The sequence below is a fragment of the Populus alba genome, chromosome 13 (assembly GCF_005239225.2).
Source record: "Populus alba chromosome 13, ASM523922v2, whole genome shotgun sequence".
NCBI lineage: Eukaryota > Viridiplantae > Streptophyta > Magnoliopsida > Malpighiales > Salicaceae > Populus > Populus alba.
In genome coordinates, this window is record NC_133296.1 from 14,545,400 (window position 1) to 14,572,665 (window position 27,266).

A 27,266-nucleotide genomic window follows, 5' to 3' on the forward strand; every position below is an offset into this window, starting at 1 on the left:
TAATAATATTGAAAGTCATTAATTAAAGCACTAATAACCTCATTTTTCTTAATTCCTTTATCTCATCTTGCCAAATCTTTCAATCTAGCTATTCTTCTAAATTTTAATTTTTTACTACTTGAAGGTTTATGGAATTTTGAATATATATATAGTTTTCAAAGAGATTTGCTAGATGTTCCATTAAAAAAAACATTGAATCAAAAGGGATGACAGTGCTGTTTAGACAAAGAATTTGGTGTATCATTAGCTTTCTAACAAATCCATGACAAGAATAAAAAATAATATTTGTTTTTAGATGATTTTAATATATTTAATATGAAAAATATTTTATTTAAAACAAAATACATTTTAAAAAATAAATACTATTGCATTCTCAAACACTTTAAAAATATATCAAATCACCATCAATGTGACATCATTTTCTATCTGCTCCTTACTTCAAATCATTATGCACCTTCACATTATGCCCAAGAATCATATAACAACGAATTATATTAATTACATCAACTCCATGCAATTCATATATACTTCTGCTAGGAAATAACAGTCACTATTGTATTGGCCAAGCTTTCTCAATATATACAGTCCAACATAAACTGACATTTTGGGTTTGATCAGGTTGGGCCAAATAAAAATCTCTTTGACATGGTTCAAGCACGCAGCTGAAGAGGTTGAGATTTTCCAAGAGAAAATCCCATTACAGAAGAGGTAGGGTAGGGATGCAACACCAATAAAGCAAAGGAGATGAACAACACATAAAAAAAAAATAAAAATAAAAAATAAAAAAACCCTAACTCTAATCCTCAGAAGCAAACACTAAAATTGAAAGGTAACAAAAATTAACCTAAAAAAAGCACGAACCATATCCAAACAGGGATCCCAAAAGTGCTATAGTTACACTTACATATAGAGGCAAATCTTGAGATATCTGGTGTCTTTTTTCTCTGTTGATTGTGCTTGAAAGTGTTTAGTTCCAAACTGAAGATAGTAATATCAAGTGCCTTTTTAATCAACCTTAAAATCAATCACAACAAAAGAAATTACGTACAATACCTTAACAACAAATGGAAATCAATCTTGATTAGGAGAAAACCACAGACCGAACCCCCAAGAAAAACATAAGAAATCTTCATCTTCTTTGACGTGACCTCCCCCCTTTTCTCTGTTTTTGCCTATTTGTTTCAGAAAAGAAAAAAAGAAGAAGATGAAGAAGCTGATCCATATTAGGATCATACGAAATTGGAATCCTTGATCCAGAGAAGATTAATGTTATAGATGTAATGAATATAGCAATCTCGGCTTCGACAATAGATGTTCGAGGAAGAACAATTACAAACTATTTTGAACATTGTAAAATTAAAAGCACTATCTTTTCTGTCGACAGGCCACCAACCATGAATTGTTAGCTCGTCTTGGAGGTTAGGTTGTTTACAATGTACTAAGGAATTTGAGCAAAAGCCCTTGGGCCATGTGTGGACAAGCCAAGAATGATCGGGAGGTAGACGAGGACAAGGTCTGGGTAAGAGAGAATCGGAAAATGATGGGGAGAAGGAGCTGGAGAAGGATGAGGTATAGATTTTGCTTCTGTGTGGGAAAGGAGCAAACAGAAAAGAACAAAATATGTCATCATTTTCACAAGGCTTTGTTTAACTTGAGAATGAGATTAACGGAGGGTGTGCGTGGAGCCTCAGATATAGATTGAATAAAGTTTTTCTTTTAAATTTATATTTAACCTTATTAAAAAATAAAAAATCTCTTTGACATGGTTCAAGCAAGTAGCTGAAGATTTTCCAAGAGAAAATCCCATTACAGAAGAGGCAGGGGAGGGATGCAACACCAATAAAGCAGAGAAGATGAACCTTTCCATCTTTTGGCAGATGTGGGAGGGGGAGGCATCATGTGAGGTGGAGGGTTCTGTTCCAGTTTCACGGAAGTTGCCTCATCCTTAAGAGATCAGTGGGTTTTCCAGGCTTTGGACCCTGAATTACAGCAATGGAAGGTTTCTTTTCAACATCTTTTCTACCCCTTCTTTTATCAATACTTGGCACCTCTCGAGGAATGATCTCTGCAATGGCTTTTCAGTAATGTTTATCTGCCTCCTTGTGAAACTTCTCTTGGTTTGCCAAGTACAGCTGCAGAAAAGCACATCCATATGTTTAACCTCATAGTAAAGCTGGAAGGAATGTAGAAAACTTGAGCACGGATCTGCACGTCGAAAGAAATAGGGAGGAAACAATGGAAAAGTGTCTTTACATAAATTTTACCTTCTCTCTTTCTCTGTTCCGAGCTTTGCTGGTTTCACAATTCTGCTGCCTTCTCTCATAAAAGAAGGCTGAAAACATCTCTAAGATGTCAAAAAGACAATTAGAGAAATACAGTATAGATGATCAAGAAAAAACAAAGATTAGTCTGGAAGATTTCGCCAATATTCCGATGAACCTATAACAATTAGAAGCCCTCTTTCACATTACGATTTTGAATTGGCCAAGGTGCAATACAAGTATGGTGTAATGCAAAATTAGCAGCATGTAAAAATCAAAGAGGCTTTAGTACTCTCGTTGCTTCATATCAACCAAAATCAGGGAACAATAAAAGAATTGATGGAAAGATGAACTCTAACTGTTTTACGAGACCAATTCAAAAAGCCTTTGAGTGACAGATTTCTATACCAATCAATTCTTCAGTGAAAAAAAAAAAAAGTTTATTTTTATAGTTCAAACCCCTTTCAATTCTAACTAAAAACTTGGTATTCAGTAAACTGGCAATGTCTCAAGAACAAGATTTTAAAATCAATGCCTTGCTGCTTCCAACAACAGAAGGTTTAGGCTCCCATCATCATCAACTTTCCCTTTCATGGTCTCCCAAGGCCAATTCTAATGATAATTAATCTATTCCAATAATTAAAAAAAAAAAAACAGAATGAGATGATCCCAAATTTACAAATTCGATGCTTATCTTCAATTAAATCATCCTACATAATTAGATCACCTTAATTCTCAAACATCAAACGCCAATCAAAATTATATGTATCAAATTTTCTCTTCCAAACTCCACCTCCCCAGTCATTAAACCATGGCCCCATTGCAAAGTCCAAATGTACAATACTCAAATCCAGATCCAATCAAGAAAGCGAATATAACTCAATTCCACACACAAAAACAAAACTCACTTGCGCCACTCACGGAATTTAGCTCCCAACTCCTGCAGGCAGAAGCGGCCCATCAGAAACAAAAAAAAACCACCACCACCACCACCACCACTAGTCTCAAACACCTAAGACTCAAAAGTTGAGGCAAATTCAGGACTTGGAGAAGGCATACCAAACCCATACACCTCAGAAGAATGCATGTTGCTGTCATTGATGAAATTTTCTTGAGCCAATGGTGTTGCCCCAGGGAATGATGTGTCATCACCTATGTTCATAATCACGTTGGACATGCTGCTTTGTGGGGTCATTTTGATATCCTTCAGGGTTGAATGAATCAAAGGAAGATGCCATTGTTGATGATTTGATGCAAAATTTTGTGTTTCTCTAATATTTGTGTATTAATGGAGATTATTTGGAGACTTTCGCTCTGTTTTTCTAGGTGGTCGTTATGGCAGTTAACGTTGTGTTCGGATCTGTTAAGGTGGGTAACGGATCCCCGTTGATATTTTGCAAGAGTTAAATTAACTAAAAGCTCCTCAGGAGACTTTCGCTCTGTTTTTTGAGAATTTTGTAATTTCAGTATGGATACAATAAAGTACACGTGCCATGAATCACAATTAAAAATGAGGATGTCTAATTAACTTGCTAAGCTATCATACGTGTAAAGAATTTATGAATAAATAAAGAATGATTTACAACGCTACAACAACCTTGAATAATTAACAATGATGGTTGTTTTCTAATTACTAAAATGAGTCACTTGATTATCTTAACTTCCTTGAGATCCAAGCCAATCAACATTTTAAATTAATTTAAAAAGTAATAAAAAAAAGTTACCGATCAGATTCTGAATTTATTTATTAAATATTAATAATTTAAATTTTATAAATCTCAAAATTATTAAAAATTTATCTAATCATTAATTTCAAAACAACAAGAAATTAATTGAGATATTCATAAATTCATATAAATACTCGTAACTAAAAAAAAATCAAAATACTGTTGATGCCTTCATGGATGCTAGGCTGCCCCTGGGAACTAATATATATATATATATATATATATATATATATATATATATTAAGAACCCAAGATCCCTCTCAAACAGTATTCGAGGAGTGGATTAAGCAGTCTACAGCACGAGAGTTTGCTTGGTCATAATGAGGGAACATGCCCTTGTGTAGGACCAAACCATCCTGTGGCCCATAACACAAAAGCTTGCCTCCTCTCTCCTCTCTCCTCTCTCTTCACTTGTACTCAAGGAGGAGTCATAATGCTCAACTTGGATTGTTTTCTATGTTTCTTAGCACGGATTCCTCTCCTCGTTTAAAACCTTCTTCTTCTTCTTCTTCTTCCTTTCTCCCATCCCATTTCTTCCTTTCTCCCATCCCATTAATTATTATTATTTGTGTATTAACAATTTTGTTTTTCTCATTAAAATGCTTTTAGGTAAGTTCTTAAACAATGATCCCATTTTATTTATATATATATATATATTTTTGTACACGCTGTTAAAATTACAAAATTTGAATTTCATTTTCTGATTTATTTTTTTCATAAAAAAGTAATTGAGATATTATTTTGTTTTTTTTTCGATGTTAAATTGACGTATTCTAATGATCTCTAATCGAAGAAAAAAACCTCTATATATTCAGTATGGTGGTCTTAGGTTTCAGTGTTTGGAGTAGTAATAATAAACATAAATAAATAAAATAAAAGTAGCGATTGATTAACTTTTTAGGTGTAAGGACAACTTGGATATTTAACGCACACAAGAAATTAAAAAATAAAATAAAAAATATATCAGTAAACAGAAAGGGTGCGTGCAAATAACCTTTTTAAGAATTTATTTTTGGTAAATAAACTAATTTATATGGAGGCAGTTTCGGTATGACTAGAGGTTGCACTCAACTATGAAGTTGTTTTTAAAATAAAAAAAAATTATTTTAAGTTAATATTTTGAGTGTTCAGATTATTTTGATGTGTTAATATTAAAAATAATTTTTAAACAATATAAAAAATTATTTTAATGCATTTCAAATTAAAAAACAATAATTATCACACTCCCAATATTATATAATACAGTATTTTTAGTGGCTGCATTATTATATGACATGATTTAAGAATTTCATGCAAAAGTTTATAGTAACCTCGGTGAATGAAGAGAAAAATGAAAAGAGGATAAAAACCTTGGTGTTTATAAAATGAACTTTGTAAAGCTGACAACATACAAAAGGATTTTGAGAAGTAGAGGGATATGTACTGGGATGCCATCAGGATGATGATAAGCTGTAATTAAAATGGTTAATTATTAGTTTTTATTTGTTAAAAATTATTTTTTATATTATATATGTTAAAGTAATTTAATGAACACAAACTACATACAAACAGGAAAATATATATAATATTCTACCTTTAATTAATAAATCAAGATAAATATATTTATTTAACAGCATAAACATATCAAATTAATTTTTATAAAACATGCAATTCCAAACCTTGAAGAGAAAAATAAATAAAACAAAACTTATCGGCATTACATTGTTCTCTACGCTATTGACGGTGGGTTAGTAGTGTTGGCTGTATTTCTTAGAACAAAACCTTTTTTTTGAAATTGCACGTTCTTTTACCTTGAAAAAATACTGCAGTTCTCTTTTATTCTACTCAAGGGTGATGTCAAATCTATAGCAAATGCCTTGAACTTATTAATAACCTTATTGATTCAAATTAGAGCAGGATGGCATGATGTTTGTTGATTTTATCGTAAATGATTTTGGTGTTAAATAATATTTATGTTGTCTTATTTATTAAGGGTAGAATAGTACTTTCAGTTTAACCTATATATATTTTATTTGTAATTAGGTTAAGACTAAGCATTCATAATAAACAGATTATTCAGAAATCTAGCCTCCGTTTTGTGTTTGATCTCAATTAATTTAACATGGTATCAGAGCTGGTTTTATGGAACGAGGCTTAATCCTAAATACAGCTTCGCGGATCCAACTATTTTTTTTTTGGAGTGATATTTTGTCTTCCGCTTCTGCAAAATTAGGTATTTCGACAGTTTCTGCAATTATTTTGATATTTCGTCTTCCCTTCAGCATCTGCAATTTGGTATTTGCGTTCAGTTTTTGCAAATTTGTTTTGTATTTTGGAGTAATCGTATAATTTCGAGAAGAGATTTGTTTAGTTTATGCAATTTTGTATTTTGTTTCCGCTGCTTTTGCATTCTGGTTATATGTGATTGCTGATTATGGCTACTAAAAGAGATGATTCACTTCAGTCTGTGAGTGTGAGGTTGGATGGGAAGAATTATTCGTATTGGAGTTATGTGATGAGAAATTTCCTTAAGGGTAAGAAGATGTGGGGGTATGTTAGTGGGACTTATATGATACCTAAGAATGTTGAGGAGGGAGATGTTGTTTTGATAGATACATGGGAAGCAAATAATGCAAAGATCATTACTTGGATCAACAATTCTGTTGAGCATTCGATAGGTATGCAGTTGGCGAAGTATGAGACAACAAAAGAGGTTTGGGATCATCTGCAAAGGTTATTCACACAATCAAATTTTGCAAAACAGTATCAATTAGAGAATGACATACGAGCTCTTCATCAGAAGAATATGAGTATCCAAGAGTTTTATTCTGCTATGACAGATCTGTTTAATCAATTGGCTCTTACATAATCGGCAGAATTAAAGGCATGTGGTGCCTATATTGAGCGTAGAGAGCAGCAACGATTGGTGCAGTTTTTAACAGCACTTCGCAGTGATTTCGAAGGACTTGGAGGTTCAATTCTGCATCGTTCTTCACTGCCTTCTGTTGACTCTGTTGTTAGTGAGTTATTGGCTGAAGAAATACGTCTTCAGTCTTATTCTGAAAAGGGAATTCTTTCTGCTTCGAATCCTTCAGTATTAGCAGTGCCTTCTAAGCCATTCTCTAATAATCAGAATAAGCCTTACACAAGGGTTGGCTTCGATGAGTGCAGTTTCTGTAAGCAGAAAGGTCATTGGAAGGCTTAGTGTCCTAAGTTGAGACAGCGGAATCAAGCTTGGAAGTCTGGCAATCAGTCACAATCTAATGCTCATAGACCACCTCAGGGTTATAAACCACAACACCACAATACTGCAGCAGTAGCTTCCTCGGGTTCTATTACCGATCCTAATATTTTGGCTGAACAATTTCAGAAGTTTCTCTCCTTGCAGCCACAAGCAATGTCCGCTTCTTCTTTCATAGGTCAGTTGCCTCATAGTTCCTCAGGTATGCCACATTCTGAATGGGTCTTGGATTCTGGTGCTTCTCATCATATGTCTCCAGATTCCTCATCTTTTACCTCTGTATCCCCTTTATCCTCCATTCCTGTTATGACTGCTGATGGCACTCAAATGCCCTTAGCAGGTGTTGGTTATGTTGTCACACCTCACATGTCTCTCCCTAATGTTTATCTTATTCCACAACTCAAATTGAATCTTGCGTCTGTTGGTCAAATATGTGATTCTGGTGATTATTTAGTCATGTTTTCTGGTTCCTTTTGTTGTATACAAGATCTGCAGTCTCAGAAGCTGATTAGGACAGGCCGTAGGGAGAATGGACTATATATTTTGGATGAGTTAAAAGTGTCAGTTGCTGCTGTTGCCGCTGCTACTACTACCGTTGATTTGTCTTCCTTTCGTTTGAGTATTTCATCTTCTAGTTTTTATTTATGGCATTCCCGTCTAGGTCATGTTTCGTCTTCTCGTTTAATATTTTTGGCATCCACAGGAGCTTTAGGAAATTTGAAAACTTGTGACATTTCTGATTGTAGTGGATGTAAATTGGCAAAATTTTTCGCCTTACCTTTTAATCGAAGTATTTCTGTTTCTTCTTTACCATTTGATTTGATTCATTCTGATGTATGGGGACCTTCTCTTGTTGCCACAAAAGGAGGGTCTCGATATTATGTCTCTTTTATTGATGATCATACTCGTTATTGTTGGGTTTATTTAATGAAACATCGTTCTGAATTCTTTGAGATATATGCAGCTTTTCGATCTCTTATCAAAACTCAATATTCTACTGTGATCAAATGCTTTAGGTGTGATTTAGGTGGGGAATACACTTCTAATAAATTTTTTCAATTGCTTGCCCTAGATGGAACCATCCACCAAACTTCATGTATAGATACTCCTGAGCAAAATGGTGTTGCTGAAAGAAAACATAGGCACATTGTCGAAACTGCTCGTTCTCTCTTGTTGTCTACTTTTGTTCCTAGTCAGTTTTGGGGAGAAGCTGTTCTTACTGCTGTAAGCTTGATTAATACAATTCCATCTTCTCATAGTTCGGGTCTATCTCCTTTTGAAAAGTTATATGGGTATGTCCCTGATTATTCCTCATTTAGAGTCTTTGGTTGTACTTGTTTCGTTCTTCATCCTCATGTAGAACGAAGTAAGCTATCCTCTCGATCCGCTATTTGTGTCTTTTTGGGCTATGGTGAAGGTAAAAAGGGTTATCGTTGTTTTGATCCAATAACTCAGAAACTTTATGTGTCTCGTCATGTTGTCTTCCTTGAGCATATACCTTTCTTTTCTATTCCATCCACTACTCATAACCTGACTAAATCTGATCTTATTAGTATAGATCCATTTTCTGAGGATTCTAGTGATGATAGCTCTCCCCATGTTCGATCAATTTGTACTCATAACTCTGCAGGTACTGGTACTTTACTCTCTGGCACACCTGAAGCTCCATTCTCATCTACAACCCCTCAAGCTTCATCTGAGATTGTGGATCCACCTCCACGTCAGTCCATCCGTATTCGCAAGTCCACAAAACTACCAAATTTTGCTTATTCTTGTCATTCTTCATCATTTACTTCCTTTTTAGCCTATATTCATTGTCTTGTTGAGCCCTCTTCCTATAAAGAGGCAATTCTTGATCCGCTTTGGCAGCAAGCTATGGATGAGGAACTTTCTGCATTGCATAAGACAGATACTTGAGATCTGGTTCCTCTACCTCCTGGTAAGAGTGTTGTTGGTTTTCGTTGGGTGTATAAGATCAAGACTAATTCTGATGGGTCTATTGAGCGATATAAAGTTAGGTTGGTTGCCAAAGGATACTCTCAACAGTATGGTATGGACTATGAGGAGACATTTGCTCCGGTTGCAAAAATGACTACTATTCGTACTCTTATTGCCGTAGCTTTGATTCGTCAATGGCATATTTCTCAACTTGATGTTAAAAATGCCTTCTTGAATGGAGATCTTCAAGAAAAAGTTATATGGCACCCCCTCCTGGTATTTCACATGACTCTGGATATGTTTGTAAGCTTAAGAAAGCATTATATGGTCTCAAACAAGCACCCCGTGCTTGGTTTGAGAAATTCTCTATTGTGATCTCGTCACTTGGCTTTGTTTCTAGCAGTCATGATTCTACTCTTTTTATTAAGTGCACTGATGCAGGTCGTATCATTCTATCTTTATATGTTGATGACATGATTATTACTGGTGATGACATTGATGGTATTTCAGTTTTGAAGACAGAGTTGGCTAGACGATTTGAGATGAAGGATTTGGGTTATCTTCGATATTTCCTGGGTATTGAGGTAGCATACTCACCTAGAGGTTACCTTCTTTCTCAGTCGAAATATGTTGCAGATATTCTTGAGCGGGCTAGACTTACTGATAACAAGACTGTGGATACTCCTATTGAGGTTAACGCAAGGTACTCTTCTTCTGATGGTTTACCTTTGATAGATCCTACTTTATACCGCACTATTGTTGGGAGTTTGGTATATCTCACCATTACTCGTCCAGATATTGCATATGCTGTTCATGTTGTTAGTCAGTTTGTTGCTTCTTCTACTATTGTTCACTGGGCAGCTGTTCTTCGTATTTTGCGATATCTTCGGGGTACAGTTTTTCAAAGTCTTTTACTTTCATCCACCTCTTCCTTGGAGTTGCGTGCATACTCTGATGCTGATCATGGTAGTGATCCCACAGATCGCAAGTCTGTTACCGGGTTTTGTATCTTTTTAGGTGATTCTCTTATTTCTTGGAAGAGCAAGAAACAATCTATTGTTTCTCAATCATCCATCGAAGCAGAATATCATGCCATGGCATCTACTACCAAAGAGATTATTTGGTTACGTTGGTTACTTGCTGATATGGGAGTTTTCTTTTCCCATCCTACTCCTATGTATTGTGACAACCAGAGTTCTATTCAGACTGCTCACAACTCGGTTTTTCATGAGCGGACTAAGCACATTGAAATCAATTGTCATCTTACTCGTCATCATCTCAAGCATGGAACCATTACTTTGCCTTTTGTTCCTTCTTCATTGCAGATTGCAGATTTCTTTACCAAGGCGCATTCCATATCTCGTTTTCGTTTTCTAGTTGGCAAACTCTCGATGCTTGTAGCTGCCGCATCGTGAGTTTGAGGGGAGATGTTAAATAATATTTATGTTGTCTTATTTATTAATGGTAGAATAATACTTTTAGTTTAACCTATATATACTTTATTTGTAATTATGTTAAGACTAAGCATTCATAATAAACAGATTATTCAAAAATCTAGTCTCCGTTTTGTGTTTGATCTCAATTAATTTAACATTTGGGACGGCCATTTTAATACTGTTCAGACCAACCCAAGTTGATATCTGTAATTAACATTGATATTTTTATTTTTTACTCAATCCAACAACAACAACAACAACAACAGGAGTCCAGTAAATGCATGCTTAATATATATATAAAATTAAGTAGAAGTGCGCATACATTCAATTGGAAACTCAAGAGTTATTACAAAGTTCAAATTATTACTCCAATCGCTCGCCAGACACAATCCAAGATATGATCGATCTCAAAATCCTGAACTTTCACTTGAGATCAGAGAGCTTTCTCTTGAGATCAAGATCAGAGAGCTTTCTCTTGAGATCAGAGAGTTTATTAGGCAGCCACCAGCAGCTACTGTAGATAAACAAGAAAAAAAGGCCGTAGTAGAAATGGTGCAAGTGCACTTGTAGAAGAACTTGGCTGACAAATAGCAGAATAATCGAAGGAAAAACAACGGCCACCCCTGTAATGAAGAATGTGAACAACCAGCCATGGCATCCTCCTATTAATGCTATTTTCACAGAAAAAAGGAATGCCCCGAACATCATGAAAATAGCCAAACAAACCATGATATTTGAAAACCCAACTGCAGAGATTTGAAATTTGGGATATTTAACGCTTGGCAAAAGAAGGAATAGAGCTGCCATCAGAGAGAGAGATAAAGCCCCCACATCGAAAAACAAATAATGATGCAGAAGATACTCATAACTTCTGTAATGGGTAGAGTTGTTAAATTCATGATGATGACCACTTGAGCTATTGTTATCCCTTAATTGTGGCAATTGTATAACACCCGCAAACGTTACTCCAGCAACAAGTACTGCTACCACTAGAACATTCCCTATCATGCTCTTTGTTTCCTCTCTTGCTCGTGACATGGGTAGTCGAGTAACAGGGAAAACCTTCTTTCGGGATTCCTTAGGGCGGGCATTGACGAATAAGATCGATAATGTTATCACCTGCATATATAGCACGGGGGAAAAAGCTTAATTGTTTAATGAGTTCTTGGCGCTTCCTCAATTGCATCCAAATGCCTTTCGCAGAACAAATAATTTTCTTGGGCTTGAACAAATAATTGGTTTAGAATTTTTTAAAATAATGGTATACAAGTTAAATCAATTGGGCTTGAACTAGAAGTTTAAAAGATTAGGGATGGCAAGGGAAAAAACAAAAAAAGGAAAGAAGAAAAGCAAAAATACCAAGTCAAAATACCCAATCCCTTTTTCGTCCTTTGGTGGTGCCTGCTCTGTATCCATCTTATTTGAATCAACTTCTTTGCCCTGTCAAAAAATAATAATAATATTATATGTTAAAATGCAGTGCTCTCTCTGTGTGCTATGGCTAGACAACAATCTAAGCAAATGAAACTGGTTCATGTTTGAGAAAAAGTCATTTGAGATAAATGAGATAATTAAGCTGAAGTACAGTTTTAGGGCTCACGAATTTTGCGAATACAAGCCAAGTACCAACAGTAGGATTCTAAGTTAAATATTGCTAATATAAAAAAAGAATGTGCATGCATGAATCATGAACATCATAAAAAAATTTATATGGGAACTAAAAAATTGATGTGTGTATTTAATATATAGAATAAATTAAAAATTATATAATCCTATAAAATAGAGAAACTGAGAAAGAGTTGATAGTGTTAATATATATATATATATATATATATATATATATATATATATATTGAAGATTTTTTATTTCGTGTTGCGAGATACTTTTAATTCTTTTTATTTAATTACATGACAATAAAAATTAATTTTCATAAAATAATTTAAACTCTATATAGGATAAAAAAAATAATTTAAATTGATTTCAAATAAAAATAAAAAAGGTATCTATATTTTTTTTTAATCAAAACCATTTTCCTTATGAATACGTTCCATTTGTTTTTACTAATGTTTTTTATAAAATTGTTTTGTTTTTTTAATAACAACCTATCATAATCTTATAAATAAGTTTTAATTCAAAAAATAAAAGAATAATGAATTGACGATTTTCTTGAAAAAAAAAATAAATTTTTTTTAGCTATGTTTTTATTTCATAAAAACTAAAAGCAATTAAAAAAATAAATATGGACAAAAACTTTTCATGATTTTATTGAAATAAAGATATAAAGATATCTATTTAATAAAAACAATTTATTAATCCATCCTCTCTTTTTTGTTTTTTGATAGTATTTTATAAAACATATTGTTTCTTAAATAAAAAAACTTATCATAATCCTAAACGTAAATACCTCGATCTCGCGCGCAGGGGTACTGTTATTTGAATCAAACTGCTTTCGTTCCTCGGCACGCTGGCAACAAAGAGGAAGCCCAGATACCAAAATATTAAATCAGTAATACTCCTAAAATATATAGAATTTTGTAGCTCGATAAATGATGATCAAATTAGTTGCATACTGTTTCTATGTATTTATCTTCAAATCTTTTGGAAATATCTTCAGCCCAATCATATGGTGTCCAATTTATATTGTTAACAATGAAATGTTCAACGCGATTGTCACGCACAAGAAGAAATGTAGCCCTGCATCGGCCATAACGTGCTGCCAAGTGCAAAGGTGCATTTCCATCCTCATCTGTCGCATTTAGCAGCGGTGCGACGAGCTCCTCCTCCTGTTTGAGTATGTACCTAACCAAACTGCTATTTCCATATTTGGCCGCTACATGAAGAATGTTCTGCCCTTTCTTATTGAGGAATTCTTTTGGATATGGGAATTTATCAAGAAATTCCTTCACTACATCAACAGAGTGACTTTTGCATGCTACATGGATAGGATAGTCGCCTTGACGGTTTGTTTCATAAGCACCATCGTGAAACTTCTTTAATAGGAATCGAACTCCTTCCAGAAATCCTATGGATGATGCATAATGCAATGAATTTCCCAACTCTTCCTCGGTGAGCTGTAATAGCTCTGGCTTTTCATTTCCAATTTTCTCCAAAATATCTGAAAATCAAAAGAAACTGTTCCAAATGAATATAAAGATGACAGCTTTGCAACAATTGTTTGTATGTAATTCATTTTCTAGTGAGTAATGAAATTGTGATCACCTCTGTTACGTTGCTTGATGGCAGCATGAACAGGTGACTTTCCTTTTGGGAACGAAGCTTTCGTTTTCAAGAGATCATCAAGTATCTCTTTCTTATTGCCGTTCTCAACAGCCAGATATAAAGGAGACTTGCCATTATTGTTGTTGTAATAGGCCGCTTCTGGATCTCTGGAAACTAGGAAAATGGCAAGGTCTTTGTTGCCCTTGACCACTGCATCATGCAAAGGAGTGTTTCCCTTTGTATTTGTCTTCCCCATCAAGCTCCGATTCGATTCCGCAAGAGATTTAATTGTATCACTGGACTTTCCTTCTCTGGCAGCAAGATGAAGGATTGTGTCCTTCTGGCTGTTTTGGATGGTGATTAGAAAAGGAAACGTTTGAGCCAGATAAGATGTAATATTGTCACTTCCATAGCTTACAGCTACGTGAAGTAGTGTATTCCCGCAGGGTGTCACAAGCTTCTCCGCTGAACGTTGCTGGACAAGCCTTCTAAATTCCTCAGTATTAATGTTCTGCCTCACACACTTATGCAACTGACTATCTATCATTGCATTTGCCATGTGATCTCTCGGAATCGAGTTTTCATCAATGTTTATTGCTACGCTAGACATGGCAAAAGAAAATATGGTGTTGGTTGAATCAGCTATACATATCAGACAGCTGGACTTCTAATTTAAATAGACCAGAAGGAGAGAGCAGCCTTGGCCATGGTTAAAGCAGCATCTAGAAAACGAAAAGGAAAGGAGGAAAATGTGAACTATATTATCATGTTTGTATCTTATATTATTTGATATCGAGGGGGTTCAATTATCCTTTAAAGATTAATAATTCGAGTGTCCCAGATTATAGGTTTGTTTAATCATTAATTTCAGAGAAATTAATTGAGATCCGTATAAGCTAGTTTGAAAACCCACGGCTACAAAATAAAAATGTTTGTTTTTATATTTTTAACAAATCACATTTCGTCCTTTGGTGATGCCTCTTTTGTATCTAGCTTATTTGAACCAACTACTTTGTCCTGAAATATATATATTAAAAAACTAATTTAAAATCCTATCCACAATATAGCGTGAGTGACTTCGCAAAAAAAAAAAAAAAAGCACTGCATATTAACATATAACTATGTTCTTTTTAATATATATATATATATATATATATAATATATATATATATATATATATATTAATCTGCAACTACCATGAATGTGTCATAAAATATTTAAATGGAAATTTGAAAGTTAATGAGTGTATTTAATAGAATAAATTAAAAATTATATGATTTAATAAAACATAAAAAGAGTTGTTAGTGTTAAATAAAAGCTAAAGTTGAAAGCTGAAAGATACATAAACAAGAAAATATTTGATCTCGTTGCCGAGACAGTTTTATTTTTTTTATTTAATTATATAACTATAAAAAACTGATTTTCATAAAAAAAAATTCTATAGGATTAAAACAATTATTTAAATGGATTTGAAATAAAAATAAACAAAAGGTATCTACATATTTTTAAAAAACCTTTTTTTTTACAAATGTTTTTTATAAAAATCATTGCTTTTTTTTTTTAAAATAAAAACTTCTATAATCTTACAAGCAAGTTTTAATTAAAAAATAAAATAATAATGAATTGATGATTTGATGATTTTCTTGAAAAATAAAAATAAATATTTTTTTAGCTATGTTTTTATTGCATAAAAACTAAAAGCAATGAAAATAAAATATGTTAAAAAATTTACACGATTTTTTTGAAATAAAGATAAAAAAATATATCTATTTAATCAAAACATTTTTTTATTAATGAATTGTCTCTTTTTTTATGTAGTATTTTATCAACAAATATTTGTTCTTAAATAAAAAAAAACTTAACATAATCCTAAAACTAAATTTCTACTTATTTAAATCAGTTTGGTTTTGTATTTGCCGAGTATAGATTAGATTGTTATATCTATTCATAATCCATTTATAAATATCTTTATGTTATGCATAATCTCCTATTCAAAACTAAATTTGGTATAAGCCAAAGCATAAGAGTGATCATTTTCTATATTTAACAAAGCCTCATCTTAAGCTCCAAACTATTACATTATCATTACAAAAAATTGAGAGGGTCATGTAAGAGTTAGAGCATCTCCATCCCTTTTTAATTCCAAGTATAGATTTTTTTTTTCTTTTTTCCTCCGATCCAAGAAAAAGCTCCATTCTCTCTATAGGAACTAATATCCCAAAACCAGTCCACGCAAGAAATAAAACCATCCATCCATTCAACACAAATCCATAGCCCATATGTACTGGACGACAACTGCGCAAGTTTTTTTAGAAACTAACACATGCACATCTCTCTCTCTCTCTTTCTCTCTTTTTAAGAAATAGCACAACTCTTAGGTTGCGCAAGTTGGGCACAGGTCATTACATCTATATATATATATATATATATATATATATATATATATATATATATATATATTTCATGTGTTAGTTTCGAAAAAATAAAAAAATAAAACTTAACATAATCCTGAAACTAAACACCTTTTTCTGTTTTCAAGAGATCATCAAGTATCTCTTTCTTATTGCCGTTCTCAACTGCCAGATATAAAGGAGACCTGCCATTCTTGTTTGTTGTAATAGGCCACTTCTGGATCTTTGGAAACAAGGAAAATGGCAAGTTCTTTGTTGCCCTTGATCACTGCATCATGCAAAGGAGTGTTTCCCTTTGTATTTGTAAACTATCTAACTGATTTGTGACATGTAACTATGCAAGGGCGTCTTCTTTTTGTTTTTTTTCTGTAGAGTTAATAGAACATGTAAAAATTGTTTTTAAAATATTTTTTATTTAAAAATATATTAAAATAATATATATTTTTTATTTTTCATAGTAACCTCGATGAATGAAGAGAAAAATGAAAAGAGGATAATAACCTTGGTGTTTATAAAATTAACTTCGTAAAGCTGACAACATACAAAAGGATTTTGAGAAGTAGAGGGATCTGTACTGGGATGCCATCAGGATGATGATAAACTGTAATTAAATTGTTAAATATTAGTATTTATTCTTAAGCATTTCAATGGGTTATTGATAATATAAACCGTAACCTCTAATTTTCTCAATTAAGTATCTACTGGTAATGTTTAGTGTTTCTTTTACCAAAGCTGTTTTTGGGGTAAATTAAATTACCTATATACGAGTCTGCCTTTTATATTTTTAGCTATTGTCTGAACAGGTCGTCGAAGAAGCCACTGATGCTGAATTTTCAGACAGAGCCAGCGAAGTATTATTGGATGAAATCGCTTTCGTTTGGAAAAAGAAAACAGAAAAAAAAGTCTTAGTCTATGCAACTTGCTAGTCTTAAGTCTTTTGTGGACCCGGTCTGTGTTTGATTTTCTTCCATAATTTCGTTGTGATGTCAAAAGAAGGTGTGGTCGATATTTATGCAGATCTTTCATTTCCAAAGTGGGGACAAGATAATATTTGTCAAGTTTCGCTTTCCAAGAGCTAATCCCCTCTTGCTTTTGCCAATTTTTAAAGTGTACAGCTTATTTTGATTGATTGTGCAGAACATAAGCGATATTTTTTAAAAATATACTAACTTACCCGAACACTCGTAATCATGGGGCAGGAAGAAAAGCAGATGTTCTCTTCTCCTTTCCCTTTTTTTTTTTTTTTTTTGTAGTTATCCGGGTCAGCTTAATCATGGAGGTGATAGCCCTTACTCAATGTTTGAAGGAATGGGAGGTATGGCTTATCTTTTTCTAGATATGATCGACCCATCCAAGGCTAGATTCCCTGCTTATGAACTCTAAAATCTTTTTATGAATATTAGGTCACAGTAGTTGAGTTGAATACTAGGGTAGCTCAGTGCTGTCATTTTGAGTTGTATATGAAAATTAATGCAATGATAGAAGTCCGCTTTCAGCCTCGACAATTATGCATTATTTTACAGTAGACTATGGTATTGCTAGTGTGGGTTTTGATCTCCCATCAGGCAAAGAGCCATTTTTGCTTTACATAATGGACGGGAGATCAAATGATATTAATAACAGATTCTCGAATTACAAATACCAAGTATATGATCATTTTACTGTAGAACTTTCGTATTCTGAAATAATGGAAATCACTAGATATCAACCAAAAAGAATGGAGCAAAATGTATTTCAGAAATTATTCTAGCAACCACTGAATATATTAGTACTTCTCCTAACAAAATGGAGCAAAATGTTATCTCAGCGCCAAAGATTAGGTTTCATATGTTACTTCTTGTTACTATCTCACATAAATCTAAGAGCCCAAAATCTGCTTCAAATCACCCTGACTCAGAAACCACATAAACAGCAAGGTCTTCTTCAGAGAAGGATGGTGGTGAAGATGTATACAGATCAATCAAGTCCATGATCACTGGGTACCCTTCAGCTGCTGTTGGTTCAGTTCCAGATAAGAGAATGTAAAGATTCTTTCAATCACTGTCTTAATATCAAAGCATTCGCCCAAAAATCTGCATCAGCTCTACCTGGCTACTGACATTAATTAGAAGAAACAGGCATGATCAGCATTATATTTTCCTACTAGCGAGCAGGAAGTCCTAATGATATGACACCTAACACCTTGTCAGGGTGAAGAATAGCTATAACTTGTATGCCTTCGGAAACTTTTTGATAGTGCTATTAAATTCAACTTAACGATATGGGTCATCCTAATGTCCTCGTGATGTGGCTTTTGGTTTGGGTTGGGTATCAAATTAAATTGAACTAGATAAAAATTGATTTAAAGTGATTTGATTGATGTAGTAAGTTTACAAGCGACTTGGTTAATCTAGTCAAAACTTGATTTTATTTTTAAAAAAAATCAAGCTAAAAGTTATTTTAAGATTATTTTAAAAAATAAAATTTTAGATTTATCTGGGTCATTTTAGATAAACAATTAATAGTAAGTAAGTTTAATAATGCTTGATGTTTATGCTAGTTGTTTGTAACTCGGTTGTCTTCTTGTTTGTGCTTGTTGCATTAAGATTCTTTTAAGGCGGTTTTTTGCTATTTGTTTTTCTAACGTTAAGAGGAAACAACACTAGGCCTTCAATGATTAACTGAATAAGATATCCAACATTAAGCGGAAACAACATTTTCAATTCATATATACCTGTGTCCGCGTGCTCTCCGGAGTGCTTCTGTGTTTGGCTGTTTGCTATAACACAAATGAAATTGATAATTGATTTATTGTTGGCGTTTCATTCACATATGACAATAATTTTTAAGCTCAATAAAACATGTTTAATGAACATAAGTCAAATCCAAAGTGAATCTCACGAGTTTAAAACTTCGATAGAAATTGATCTCCCACAGAAATTCATGAAACATTAATATGATTAAAATAAATAATAGGTAAAAAATCAATTAATCTTAAAAACTTTTGGTTGACGTGTTTTTACGAAACTCAAGACCTTTAATCTCATCTAGAAAAGAAAATAAACTTTCTTTTACTTTATATAATGTGAAGTTGAAGAGTTATAAATAAGTTGTAGTATAGAAATATGGGTTTGACCCATGCTTGGCTTAAATACATGCTCGAACCACAAGCCAAGGGCCATGAGGCCTTAATTGAGTTTTTTTACTAACCTATTTTAGTCTTAGATTTGGATTTATTATAAAATAATTTTTTAACCAATAAAAAATTATTTTTTGTCAGCATATTGTTTGTCTAAACCAAATTATAAATCTTGTAAGTTTTCTTATAAAAGAGTTTCTTTAAACATGAACAATTATTCTAGCTTAAAAACATTGTATTTAAAGGCAAAACATTAACGTTTAATTCTGGTGGTTTTATAGCGAGTAATCAAAATTGGTAATTATGAAAATTAATTCTTTATTATTTTTTGTTCTAAAATAAACTATAAATAGGGATATATAAATGAAGAGTTTTCTATACTATTTTTTTTTCTAGATTTTACACATTCTTCTCCATCTTAGATTTTAGAGTTTTTCTTCTCAATTTTGAACTTTATTTTTTAATTAAAATTAATGATTGTTTTTTTCAATTTTTTTCTACAAATTTAGATATATGCTTAACATATATGTTAGTTTTTAGTTTTGATTGCAAGTTTTCTATAATATATAAAATTAAATATTTATGGCTTCAATAATCAATGTCAAGTATATCTTACATTTCAGTTTATGCTAAACTGCCGCTCACGGAGACATGTAGTCCCACGTCATCACACGACTAATATTGTTGCAAAACATCAAGTATTGAGATGAATCATTAAAAGTATTACAGTACATTGGCGAAATGTGTTTTCTAGATGGCATCTGCACTCAACCATCCAACAAAAGGTTCCTGAAGAAATACACCAGAAGACAATTCATTTACACACCCCATCAACTCCTAATTATAGACATGCGAAGCTGTCTAACAGGACGGACAGACAAGATTTATACTCCCGCTATAGTACATACATGCAGAATCAAGATCAAAAAACAAAAACATAAAAAAGAAGAAGATTTTCTTAATATAATATCAGATTTGAAGAAAAATAAAAAATTATGAGTATATATGCTTCTTAGAAGAGTTTTGAGCACAAAAAGATAAGATAAAATGGCAAAAACATATGATTACTAAACCCTAAAAAATCATTCCTACTATTACAATGGTTAACTTCTACCATGGAAAGTATTTGGAAAATAATTAGTTAGATGCCTCTGTTTCGTCGCAGGCTGTATTATTTTTTATCATTGTTAAACAATTTTGTACATTGTTTTTTATCAGATTAAGAGAGATTAACAAAGTTATGATTGTTTTATCAGGTCACATGAGATTTTAAAATTGGTTGAGATCCTTTGTAATCTTTAATTTCTGTTTCTTCTCGTGTAATTCAACAATTGCCCATTGCAAATGAAAATAGGATAAATGGGAAATTAACCAAAATCAGATATTAAAAGATGAAAATATCTTATTTCAAACAAACATAGTTCGATACATCATATCAGCTTAACACAAGTTGCGAGGCACTCTGTACCTCAGCTGGAAACCATCGTAACACTTGAAATGGTCATAGAATATAATCTTCAGTTACAATGTTTGGTGAGGAAGGTAATGATCAGCTCATTCACCTGCTTTGGGAGATTCTCATGAACAAAATGGTTCCCTTCATCAAGGAACACAATGTCCAAATCCGGTACAAAATGCTTCAGTTGCTCACTTCTTGTGTAGTCCTCCATACCTGCAAACTTTAGGAGATAGTCCTTCTGGCCATTGATCAGTAATGTTGGTGCTGTAACTTTTGGATTAGTAATTCCACAATCTATGCCTAAAGACCTGCATCGAATTCCATGTCATCCCTCTTATCGTAGACGACTTTACTGGTTACCTGTAAGGAACCTGTAATGCAAAACGAAATCCAGACTTCTCGTATAATGATGCATAAGCTGCAAGATCTTCTTCGGAGAACCACGGTGGCAGAGTAGATGGGTCAACCAAGTCCATGATTTCCTGGTCATCTCTAGCTGTTGGTGGTTCAGTTCCAGAAAAGAGAATGTATACGTTTCTTACCACTGTCTTGACATCTAAGCGTCCGAAATCTGCTTCAGCTCTACCTGGTTCCTGTGTTTGTTTAGAGAAAACAGGCAAGATCAACAATGAATTGTAATTATCATTATCACCAAAAACTCACTCTAGGATCTGAAAGGCAAGTATCAAATACACAGGAGATAAATGAAACCCTCTCAGGGTGCACAACAGCGACTAGATATGCTGTTATAGATCCAAAATCCTTCCCAATAAGAAAAACCTGGTGCCAACATCAAAGCATTACATTTATGTATATATGCACATAAGATCAAAATTGGAAGCTTTTCGACTCTTTGTTGCTAATAGAGATTCTTTGGAGGGTTTTTTTTCCACTTTCTGTTTTTCTTCCAAGTACTTCGCGAGCAATTACTAGGCCTTCATGATGAACGGCAACAGATATCCAACATTTAGATAAAAACACATTTTTCTATTCACACACACACACACACACACACACACACACACACACACACATATATATATATATATATATATATATATATATATATATCTGTGTGTCTGCAGGACTTGCCCTTTCTAATGTTAGGGGGGGGGTCTGAGTTTGAGTTAATGTTTAATTTGCGCATCATCCTCAAGGAAAGTTTTTTTTTTTTTTAAAAAAAAAAAACAAATTCTGCTCAATTACCCCACAAAAGACTCCCTAGGAAACAGGCCAAAAAGAGACCTATGATATGCAGTTAATATATTGTGAATGCTTTGTAAAAGTTTTTGAAATCACAAATTGTTGATTCAATGCCCAATTACTTTATGTGATAGGCCTTAGTTTATAGCTTTTTCCACTTCTCTTGGTTATCTAAGATGGCCTTCTTAATTGATTGTTTATGGGCATCAAATAAAAAATCACACAATCTAGTACACAAATTTGTTAAATAGAAATTAGATAATAAAATAAAAGAATATAAACTTACAATAATATATCATTAATTAATTTAAACTTACATAGTTGCATTATGATTTTCCCACTTTACTAGCAAGCACATTGTTGCTCTTGTCCCGCCATAAATTTTTTTTTTAATTGAGCTTTTTACGTTGATTAGTTTTCAAAATTTAAAACACTAGTAACTCAAATTATAGATTATTCATGTAATCTTAAACTTTTGTCTTCAAACATCTATTATATATATCGTAGAGGTGAATATGAAATAACTTCAATTTTGATAAACATGAAAATCATTTCAAGCAAGCCATTTTCATATATTTGTAAAACTTAAAATACTTTAATACAAATAAATAACATTATAAAAAATTTTGGTTACATAGATAGGTCATTTTTTTATCTTGCTATAATTTTTTCCTGAAATTAACTCTATCAAATAAAGAAACCTTACTCTATTGTACTCGATGGTTAAATCCTGGGTGGTAACTTTGCCTTTTCATAATCAACATTTAGATTCACAGCACGATCACCGATACTATTACTTGAGAAAGTAATAGCGAAATGATTAAAGAAAAATCCCAAAACATATTTTAACTCTATTAAATTTAAATCAAAGAAAAAAAAATTAAAGTAAAAAAAAAAAAAAAAAACTAGGTATATGGGCCTAAGTGGCTCACCATACATGGCTTAATTTTTTTTTTTTAAAGAACCACTCATTTAGTTTTCGTGTGCACTAAAATAATGGTAAAAAATCATGTAAAAGTTTTTAGATCTAAAAATTTATTTTTTAATCTATTTTCATCTATAATATCTAATGAACACGCTTATAATATTAATAATCAATATATTAATTCAAAATACTTCTAAAAATAATCCAAAACTACAAGCGGAATAATTATTTCTCAGCCCTAATCTATTTTATCCGGCGATATAAAAAATATTTAATAGGACAACAAGTGAAGTTGTTGTTGAATTGCAGTAATAAAGATGTTGGAGTTCGAGTTGGAGATTGAAATGGAAATATAAATATGCTCATTTTCGTTTGTCTTTTAGAAATGGAAACCCAATAACTGCCAGCAGAAAGTTTGTTGTTTCATTGTCATGTAAGTTTTTAATAGTTTTGAAGTTTATAAAATTTAAATTATTAATTTTTAAAAAATAAATCTAGAACCTGACTACTTAAACTAAACTTCTCAGAATTTAAAATCATCAATTTTTGTCTTTGTAAAAATGGAAACTCGGTAACAATAATTGATAGAATGATATTGAGACACGTTGATAATATTTTATTTAATTTTATTTTTAGATTTTTCTTTCTTATATTTAGCAAAAATTATTTGATATTTTATTAAAAACATGAAATTCTAATCTGATTCAAGTACATGTTTCACAATATCATTTGTCAACTATTAAGTGCTATAGAAGGACAGAATGCAACCATATATTAAGGACCTAATTAAATATTTCTTACCAGTAGAGGGGCCAATTAAAATATCCAAAGCCTCCTTTGCATGTTGTTGTCTCACTTGGCCCATTTTAATCTTACAATGATCGATGGGATTTTATTCATGGACCACCTTTTTAAACTCTAGTCAAGGCCCATCTTAATCTTACAATGATCCATGGGCTTTTTCATTCTTAAACGAAATTTTAGAAGCTGTAATCAAGGCCCGTTTTAATCAGACAATGGTCCATGGGCATTCATGCTTGGCCCATAAAAAATCAAATTTAGGAGGATTAAAATTTTGAAGTTCAAAATGACATTCATAATATATATATATATATATATATTATAAATTATTTTCAGCAGGATATTTAAAAGTATAATTAAGAGATCATCCTTGAGAGATCAGTGGGTTTTCCAGGCTTTGGACCTGAATTACAGCAATGGAAGGTTTCTTTTCATCATCTTTTCTACCCCTTCTTTTATCAATACTTGGCACCTCTCGAGGAATGATCTCTGCAATGGCTTTTCAGTAATGTTTATCTGCCTCTTTGTGAAACTTCTCTTGGTTTGCCAAGTACAGCTGCAGAAAAGCACATCCATATGTTTAACCTCATAGTAAAGCTGGAAGGAATGTAGAAAACTTGAGCACGGATCTGAACATCGAAAGAAATAGGGAGGAAACAATGGAAAAGTGTCTTTACATAAATTTTACCTTCTCTCTTTCTCTGTTCCGAGCTTCGTTGGTTTCACAATTCTGCTGCCTTCTCTCATAAAAGAAGGCTGAAAACATCTCTAAGATGTCAAAAAGACAATTAGAGAAATACAGTATAGATGATCAAGAAAAAACAAAGATTAGTCTGGAAGATTTCGCCAATATTCCGATGAACCTATAACAATTAGAAGCCCTCTTTCACATTACGATTTTGAATTGGCCATGGTGCAATACAAGTATGGTGTAATGCAAAATTAGCAGCATGTAAAAATCAAAGAGGTTTTAGTACTCTCGTTGCTTCATATCAACCAAAATCAGGGAACAATAAAAGAATTGATGGAAAGATGAACTCTAACTGTTTTACGAGACGACATTCAAAAAGCCTTTGAGTGACAGATTTCTATATATACCAATCAATTCTTCAGTGAAAAAAAAAAAGTTTAATTTGATAGTTCAAACCCATTTCAATTCTAACTAAAAACTTGGTATTCAGTAAACTGGCAATGTCTCAAGAACAAGATTTTAAAATCAATGCCTTGCTGCTTCCACCAACAGAAGGTTTAGGCTCCCATCATCATCAACTTTCCCTTTCATGGTCTCCCAAGGCCAATTCTAATGATAATTAATCTATTCCAATAATAATAATAATAATAAAAACAGAATGAGATGATCCCAAATTTACAAATTCGATGCTTATCTTCAATTAAATCATCCTACATAATTAGATCACCTTAATTCTCAAACATCAAACGCCAATCAAAATTATATATATCAAATTTTCTCATCCAAACTCCACCTCCCCAGTCATTAAACCATAGCCCCATTGCAAATTCCAAATGTACAATACTCAAATCCAGATCCAATCAAGAAAGCAAATATAACCCTATTCCACAAACAAAAACAAAACTCACTTGCGCCACTCACGGAATTTGGCTCCTAACTCCTGCAGGCAGAAGCGGCCCATCAGAAACATAAAAAACCATCATCATCATAAAACCACCACCACCACTAGTCTCAAACACCTCAGACTCAAAAGTTGAGGCAAATTCAGGACAAACCCATACACCTCAGAAGAATGCATGTTGTCATTGAAGAAATTTTCTTGAGCGAATGGTGTTGCCCCGGGGAAAGATGTGTCATCACCTATGTAGCCACCATCATAATCACGTTGGACATGCTGCTTTGTGGGGTCATTTTGATATCCTTCAGGGTTGAATGAATCAAAGGAGGATGCCATTGTTGATGATTTGATGCAAAATTTTGTGTTTCTCTAATATTTGTGTATTAATAGAGATTATTTGGAGACTTTCGCTCTGTTTTTCTAGGTGGTCGTTAACTCGTTATGGCGGTTAACGTTGTGTTTGGATCTGTTAAGGTGGGCAACGGATCCCCGTTGATATTTTGCATGAGTTAAATTAACTAAAAGCTCTTCAGGTATTGGAATTTTATTGTTCACACACACACACATATATATATTAACATAACAGCTAATAATATCTTCTACTTCTTCAAATTCTTCCTTCTACGCAATTCTATCAATAACTAAACGAAGAAAGGGATCACAGCTTTTCTATTCTTGGGATAATCCTCTGCAAACTTCTGCAAATACCATTTGTGATTGGCACATGCCCTAGGCACCAAGTTAGAACATGTATAGAGGAAAAAACCAAACCCAGCCCATGACCAAGTCATCACTGCCCATCCAAGCCACTCCACAATCTCTCCAAAGTAGTTAGGACAAGTTACCAGCTCAAACCACCCTCCTCTCGGCACCTTATATCCACCACTTTCCCTCTTCAAAACCAACAAAGCCGTATCAGCCCACATATTAATCCTCATGCCCCACAGAAAAACCACCAATCCACCAAAGAATTTCCACCAAAACAAACCTCCATCACTATCATAATCACTTTTATAATGAGAAACCCACCTAGCCTGTATGCAAGTATTCAATGCTTGAGTCAAAAATCCGTTGAAGGTCAAAATCAACGGGAAACCAATGGTGGTTTTGGTATTCTGGTGAGAGGTGCTTTGGTAAATGCGAAGCGGGTAGATGAAAGTGCGGTGGAAGTAGTGGAGGAGATAAGGAGACATGAGAAGTAGAGCTTTGGGATTTGTGAAGTGTTGGCCAAAGGGAAAGAGGATGAGGGGGAGCAAAATGGAGGGGCTTTCCATGATAAACCAAGCCAAAGGTGGAGGAATTGTAGGGCCCCATCCTAGACGGTTGTGCTTGCCATATGGGAATTGAAAGAACCTTAGGGCAATGAAGGTAGGGGGTCCTAGGAGGTAGTAAGCTAGGAGGCTGTAATGAAAGAAACTCTGGTCTAACAAGGCCATTGTTGCTTGCTTAGTTTGTTGCTTATGATAGATTTGGAGTGATGATGTACTAAAAAAAGGCATTTTATAGAAGAAAAATGGAGCATCATGATAGCACACCATGACTTGCAACTCCAGTAGAGATGAAAATGTTATATTTTGATTTCAATATCTACTCATTTATCATTAAGTAAGGAATTTAATTATCTATAAATTATTTGTTAGATTTCAGTCGTTTATTATCTTACTATTATTTATTATTTAATACAAAATTTTATATATATATATATATATATATATATAATATATATATATATATATATATATATATATCCCAACTTGTCCAAATACCATTTGTGATTGGCACATGCTCTAGGCACAAAATAAATCCAGTAATTCAGTACTATCGTACTTTATTATATCAGGATTCTATGTCAAATCTGACGGTCATTTGTAATTGGTACATGTCGTAGGCACCAAGTAAATCCAGTAATTCAATACCCATGTACTTGTTCTATCTTATACTAGCTTTGATACCCGCGC

At 33.1% G+C, this 27,266-nt stretch overlaps 3 protein-coding genes and 1 long non-coding RNA gene across 4 annotated transcripts in view; all 4 read right to left on the bottom strand.

Moving 5' to 3' along the window:
- Window positions 1-489: 489 nt before the first annotated feature.
- Window positions 490-3,064, bottom strand: LOC140954436 (uncharacterized). Its single transcript, XR_012167670.1, has 2 exons — window positions 2,265-3,064; window positions 490-2,132 (listed from the first exon to the last, which is right to left on the bottom strand). It is a non-coding gene; the product is annotated as an uncharacterized lncRNA (long non-coding RNA).
- Window positions 3,065-10,884: 7,820 nt separating this feature from the next.
- Window positions 10,885-14,567, bottom strand: LOC118033551 (uncharacterized). The gene is made up of 5 exons (XM_035038565.2): window positions 13,803-14,567; window positions 13,154-13,698; window positions 12,988-13,047; window positions 11,942-12,022; window positions 10,885-11,701 (listed from the first exon to the last, which is right to left on the bottom strand). The coding sequence occupies exons 1-5, from the start codon at window positions 14,410-14,412 to the stop codon at window positions 11,006-11,008; spliced, it is 1,992 nt and encodes a 663-aa protein (XP_034894456.1). The 5' UTR covers window positions 14,413-14,567; the 3' UTR covers window positions 10,885-11,005.
- A 6,189-nt stretch (window positions 14,568-20,756) lies between these two features.
- Window positions 20,757-27,266, bottom strand: part of LOC118033558 (epoxide hydrolase 2) — a 32,664-nt gene continuing 26,154 nt past the window's right edge. The window contains exons 4-5 of the mRNA XM_073404124.1: window positions 21,151-21,383; window positions 20,757-21,098 (exon numbers count right to left, since the gene is read on the bottom strand). Of these exons, the coding sequence (XP_073260225.1) occupies window positions 20,849-21,098; window positions 21,151-21,383 (483 nt within the window). The 3' untranslated portion in view covers window positions 20,757-20,848. The remainder of the gene's footprint in view (window positions 21,099-21,150; window positions 21,384-27,266) is intronic.
- On the bottom strand, window positions 25,823-26,866 carry LOC118033560 (steroid 5-alpha-reductase DET2-like). The gene has a single exon (XM_035038575.2). It carries the CDS (start codon window positions 26,844-26,846, stop codon window positions 25,950-25,952), a length of 897 nt encoding a protein of 298 aa, XP_034894466.1. The 5' UTR covers window positions 26,847-26,866; the 3' UTR covers window positions 25,823-25,949.

What these genes read in the sequence shown, in the direction of transcription:
- LOC118033560 (XM_035038575.2), bottom strand. Translation starts at nt 26,846, where the DNA reads ATGGTGTGCTATCATGATGCTCCATTTTTCTTCTATAAAATGCCTTTT.
- LOC118033551 (XM_035038565.2), bottom strand. Translation starts at nt 14,412, where the DNA reads ATGTCTAGCGTAGCAATAAACATTGATGAAAACTCGATTCCGAGAGAT. An exon ending in AAGATAAATACATAGAAACA is followed by an intron (nt 13,048 to 13,153) that starts GTATGCAACTAA and finishes CTTTGTTGCCAG; the next exon opens with CGTGCCGAGGAACGAAAGCA. An exon ending in GGATTGGGTATTTTGACTTG is followed by an intron (nt 11,702 to 11,941) that starts GTATTTTTGCTT and finishes CTATATATGCAG; the next exon opens with GTGATAACATTATCGATCTT.